This window comes from Penaeus vannamei, chromosome 2, assembly GCF_042767895.1.
Source record: "Penaeus vannamei isolate JL-2024 chromosome 2, ASM4276789v1, whole genome shotgun sequence".
Lineage (NCBI taxonomy): Eukaryota > Metazoa > Arthropoda > Malacostraca > Decapoda > Penaeidae > Penaeus > Penaeus vannamei.
In genome coordinates, this window is record NC_091550.1 from 43,378,738 (window position 1) to 43,384,371 (window position 5,634).

Genomic DNA, 5,634 nt, shown 5'->3' on the forward strand with positions numbered 1-5,634 from the left:
GATAAAGGAGAGGAGAGATAGAAAAACGAAAAAGAAAATGAAACAAAGCACTGAAAAAACAGCAGATGGAAAGCAAGATGAAAATGAAACAAAACACTGCAAACGAAAAAAACATTAGCAGAAGGAAGACAAGAAGAGAGAAAGGGGAAGTGAACATAAACAAATAAACCAGAGGCACCCAGAGAGCGCATACCTCCGCCAAGGCAACAGAGTCACCGATACAATAAAAATATTCACACTTTAAAAATTGCATTAAAATAAACCTCTCTCTCAAGTACACAGGTGACGTCATTAAACACAACATCCTTAGCGGAGGTAATTAAGGTAATGATGATAATAATAGTTACCCCTGTACATAGGGTTAGCTGATATAACCATTATAAATAAATAGATAAATAAATAGAAAAAAAAAATCCTGGATTCAGATCATGATCACCACCAAGATTTAATGGAATCTATGTCAGGCTAAGACACACCTCTGGTAAAAAAAAAAGAATAAGAATAAGAATAAGAATAAGAATAAGAATAAGAATAAAAAAACAATAATAATAATAATAATAATAATAATAATAATAATAAAATCGATTCATTTACCCTGTTCACCAACGAACAGATGAACAAATGAACAAACTAACCAACGCTACCAAAAACAGAACATGTTTGGCGTAAGTAATGAAAAAAACATGAAAAAAGAGTGAAAATAAGGAATGAATGAAATAACAGAGAAGTTAAAGCAATGAAGGAAGAATTAGACGACGAGAGATAAAAAGGTGGATAGTAAGATGAATATATAGATAGATTGATAGATAGACAGATAGAGAGAGAGAAAAGACACAAATAGAGAGAGACAGAAAGAGATCAAGAGACAAAAAAGAGAGATAAAGTGACAGACAGAGAGACAGAAAGAGATCAAGAGACAAAAAAGAGAGATAAAGTGACAGACAGAGAGACAGAAAGAGATAAAAGAGACAAAAATAGAGAAAGAGGAAGAGAGAGAAATCAAGAGAACAGCGAGAGAGAGAACTAGAGAGAGAGAGAGAGAGAGAGAGAGAGAGAGAGAGAGAGAGAGAGAGAGAGAGAGAGAGAGAGAGAGAGAGAGAGAGAGAGAGAGAGAAGAGAGAGAGAGAGAGAGAGAGAGAGAGAGAGAGAGAGAGAGAGAGAGAAAGAGAAAGAGAAAGAGAAAGAGAAAGAGAAAGAGAAAGAGAAAGAGAGAGAGAGAGAGAGAAAGCAGCGAGAGAGAGAGAGAGAGAGAGAGAGAGAGAGAGAAAGAGAAAGAGAGAGAGAAAACAGCGAAGAGAATCGAAGTTGCCCTCATTGGATCTGCCTCAGCCGCTGTTCGATTCCTTACAAGATGACTTAAGAATGACAGTAATTTTGTCTCCAACGAATACTCGTCTCTAAATTGAAAAATAATAGTCATCAATTAGAGGAATGACGTGAGACCGTTTTTAGGTATATGTCTCCGCATGTCTGAGTCTTTGTCTTCTCTGTCTGTCTGTCTGTCTGTCTGTCTGTCTGTTAGTCTGTCTGTCTGTTTGTCAGGCTGTCTGTTTCCGTTTTCGCTTTCTCTCTGTGCTATATTTAGCTATGGCAGAGAGGAGAGGGAGAGGGAGAGGGAGGGGGAGGTGGAGGGGTAGAGGGAGGGGGAGGGGGAGGGGGAGGGAGTGAGGAAGGAGAGAGGGAGAGGGAGGGGGGGGGGAGAGAGGGAGATGGAGAGGGGGAGGGGGAGGGAGGAGGGAGAGGGAGAGAGGGAGAGGGAAGAAGGGAGGGGGAAAAGGGAGGGGGAGGGGGAGAGGGAGGGGGAGGGGGAGGGGGAAAGGGTAAGGAGAGGGAGAGAGAAAGAGAGACAGAGAGGCAGACAGAAAGAGAAAGAGAGAGAGAGAGAGAGAGAGAGAGAGAGAGAGAGAGAGAGAGAGAGAGAGAGAGAGAGAGAGAGAGAGAGAGAGAGAGAGAGATAGAGAGGGAGAGAGAGAGAGAGAGAGAGAGAGAGAGAGAGAGAGAGAGAGAGAGAGAGAGAGAGAGAGAGAGAGAGAGAGAGAGAGAGAGAGAGAGAGAGAGAGACAGACAGACAGACAGAGAGAGAGAGAGAGAGAGAGAGAAAAGAGAAAGAGAGAGAGAGAGAGAGAGAGAGAGAGAGAGAGAGAGAGAGAGAGGGAGAGAGAGAGAGAGAGACAGAGTGAGACAGACATAGAAAGACAGACAGACGAAAAATCTAGACAAATTCAGACAGACACAAACAGACAGACACAGACACAGACAGACAGACACCGAATGAAATGACGAGTCCGTGACACCACCACGCCCACCGCCCGCAGGCATATCACCCTGCCCTCACCCCCCCGCCCTTGCCCTTCCCTCCCCCCCTCCCCCCCCTTTGCCCTTGCTCCTTGGCCTTTGTTTGTCTTGCCCTTTGCAATTTTTTGTCTTTTTTCTCTTGTTCCTTCGTTTATCAAGGTTGTTCCTTTCCCTTTCTTTATTTCTTCCTGTTATTCTCCCTTTCTTTATTTCTTATTTTTTTCTTTCAGTTATTCTCCCTTTCTTTATTTCTTCCTTTCTCCCTTTCTTGGTTTCTTCCTGTTATTCTCCCTTTCTTTGTTTCTTCCTGTTATTCCCTCTTTCTTTGTTTCTTCCTTTCTCCCTTTCTTTGTTTCTTCCTGTTATTCTCCCTTTCTTTATTTTCTTTCTTTGTTTCTTCCTGTTATTCTCCCTTTCTTTATTTCTTCATTTCTCCCTTTCTTTGTTTCTTCCTGTTATTCTCCCTTTCTTTATTTCTTCCTGTTATTCTCCCTTTCTTTACTTCTTTCTTTCTACATTTCTTTGTTTCTACCTGTTATTCCCCTTTTCTTTATTTCTTCCTGTTATTCTCCCTTTCTTTCTCTCTTTCTTTATTTCTTGCTGTTATTCTCCCTTTCTTTGTTTCTTCCTGTTATTTTTCTTTCTTTGTTTCCTCCTGTATTTTCGCCTCCTATTTCCTTCTTTATTGTTGGTTTTCTTTCTGTTTTCTTTCTTTTATCTCCTTTGCCTTCTTCTCTCCCTATTTCCAATTTCTTTTTGTTATTATATGTTATCTCCATCTCTTTCCTTCTCTTTTTCTTCACCTTCTTCATCCACCTGATTATTTTTTTCTCCTTTTCTTCCATCATTATTACTACTCTTTCTCTTCCTATCTCAGTTTTCCTCTTTTTCTATCCTCTCTTCCTCTCTCTTCTTCGCTCTCTTCCACTCTCATCCTCCTTTTTTCCCTCTTCCTCCTCCCATCCTTTCTTCCTCGTATCTTATTCTCATTCTTCCACTACCCCCTCCCTCTTTCTTTCCCTCTTCCTCCTCTTCTTTTTTTTCTTCTTCCCTTCTCCCTTTTCCTCTTTCCCCTTCTCTCTTTCTTTTTCGCCTTACTCCCATTTTTCCTTTCCTTCCTCCTCCTCTTATTATTCCATCTCCTTCTCCATTCCCTTCACCTCGTCCTTCTCTTTCTATTCTCTCCCTTCTTTCTTTCTCTCTCCACCTCCTTATTCCTTCATCTCCTTCTGTCTCAATAAACGTGTCAAAGTCAAAAAGTCCTTTTTCCTTCCTTCCTCCCTCCCACCTGTCTCCCCTTCATATCCTCCTTCTCCTTCCTTCTCTCTTCCTCCTTCCCCCTCCCTCTTCCTTCATCTCCTTCCTCCTCGTCGCTTACCCCTTCATCTCTTCCCTTTCTTTCTGCCTTCTTCCTTCCTCTTTCCCCTCTCTATTCCTCTCTCTCACGCCTCTCTTCCTTCTTCGCCTTCTGTCTCCTTACCATTCCTCTTCCTTTCTCCCCTTCTCCTTCTCCCACCCTCTTCCTTCTTCTTTCTCTTCCCCCTCCCCCTTCCGTCTTCTCCTCCCCCTCCCTCTTCCTTCTTCTCGCCTTCCCCCTCTTCCTCCTCCTCCTTCCTCCCCCTCTTCCTTCTGTCTCCCTTCCTCCTCCCCCTCCCTTCTTCCTTCTTCTTCTCTTCCTTCCTCCCTCCCTCCTTCATCCCCCACCTGTCTCCTCGTCCCTCCCTCTCTTCTCCTCCCCTCTATCTTCCTCCTCTTCCTTCTGTCTCCTTTCCTCCTCCTCCACCTCCCTCTTCCTTCTTCTTCATCTCATTCCTCCTCCTCTTCTTTCTTCCCTCCCTCTTCCTTTCTTCTTCTCCTCCTTCCCCCTCTTCTTCCTCCTTCTTCCCCCTTCCTTTCCTTCTTCTTCTTCCCTTCCCTTCCGTCTTCTCCTCCTTCCTCCTCCCTCTTCCTTCTTCTCCTCCTCCTTCCCTCTTCCTCCCTCCTCCTCCCTCTTCCTCCTTCTTCTCCTCCTTCCCCCTCTTCCTCCTTCCTCTCCCCACCTGTCTCCTGCTGTCCCCCTCTTCCTCCTCCCCTCCTCCTTCTTCCTCCTTCTTCTTCTCCTTCCCCTCTTCCTCCTCCTCCTTCTCCTCCCCCACCTGTCTCCTCGTCCCTCACCCTTTTCCGTCTTCTCCTCCTTCCTTCCCTTCTTCCTCCCTCCCTCCTTCCTTCCCCTTCCTTTTCCTTCTTCTTTCTCCTCCTCCCTCTTCCTTCTGCCTTCTCCCTCCTCCCTCTTCCTTCTTCTTCTCCTCCTTCCCCTCTTCCTTCCTCCTTCCTCTCCCCACCTGTCTCCTCGTCCCTCCCTCTTCCTTCCTCTCCTCCCCTCTTCCTTCTGTCTCTTTCCTCCTCCTCCCCTCCCTGTTCCTTCTTCTTCTCCTCATTCCTCCTCCTCCTCTTTCTTCTTCCTCCTCCCTTCCTTCTTCTTCTCCTCCTTCCTCCCTCCCTCTTCCTTCCTTCTTCCTTTCCTTCTCTTTCCTCCCCCACCTGTCTCCTCGACCCTCCCTCTTCCTCCTCCCCCTCCTCCCTCTTCCTTCTTCTTCTCCTCCTTCCCCCTCTTCCTCCTCCTCCTCCTCCTTCCTCCCCCACCTGTCTCCTCGTCCCTCACCCTCGCCCCTGGCTGTTCCTCTCACCGCCAGCTGGGAGGCGCCACTCGCGGTACCGCCCGCTATACCAGTCGATACCTTCGTCTGGGATTCTGGTATTGTGGCGACGGCATTTGCAGTACCAGGTGTAGTATCAGGTGCAGTTTGGTGTGAATTGTCTCTGGTGTTGGTATTTTACAAGAGGTTTTGTGATTGGTATTGGTCACGGGTGCGTTTTGGTATCGGTTGTACCTGGTAGTGATGTTGAAAGGAGGTGTGGTGTTGTGATACCGGGTATGATAACGAGAAAGGTGCGGTTTTGGTATTTTATGTCTCTGGGATTAGCAATGAACAGGTGTACGGCTTAGTAATACCAGCAGGTATGGGTAACGGGATGGGTGCGATTTGGTATGAGCTGTACCTGGCATTAGTAGTGAAAAGAGATAAGACATTGTAATACCGAGCTGTAGTACCGTGAAGGTTGCGGTAACTGTCTTTGAAACTGGTTTTGCAATTCTGCACACAGCCACGAATTTGCAATACTGGGTATAGTAAAGCAAAGGGTTTAAACTCCATACCAAGTTGGTGTTGCCAAAATACAAACATGCACAATACAAACATAAGAAAAAGAGCTTGTTTTATATTGCCTCGGATTGCAGAGATACACCGTAGATTGCAATACCTGGTTGAGTAAAGAAAAAGATCCTAGTTTGATGAAGTT

At 45.3% G+C, this 5,634-nt stretch overlaps 1 protein-coding gene across 1 annotated transcript in view; it reads left to right on the plus strand.

Moving 5' to 3' along the window:
- The window catches only part of LOC138865703 (chromatin-remodeling ATPase INO80-like), a gene marked incomplete at its 5' end in the record, with an annotated part of 117,521 nt that extends 112,349 nt beyond the window's left edge, over positions 1–5,172 (plus strand). Inside the window, 1 exon segment of the mRNA XM_070136975.1 lies at positions 4,968–5,172. Within this exon segment, the coding sequence (XP_069993076.1) occupies positions 4,968–5,172 (205 nt within the window).
- Positions 5,173–5,634: the final 462 nt, after the last annotated feature.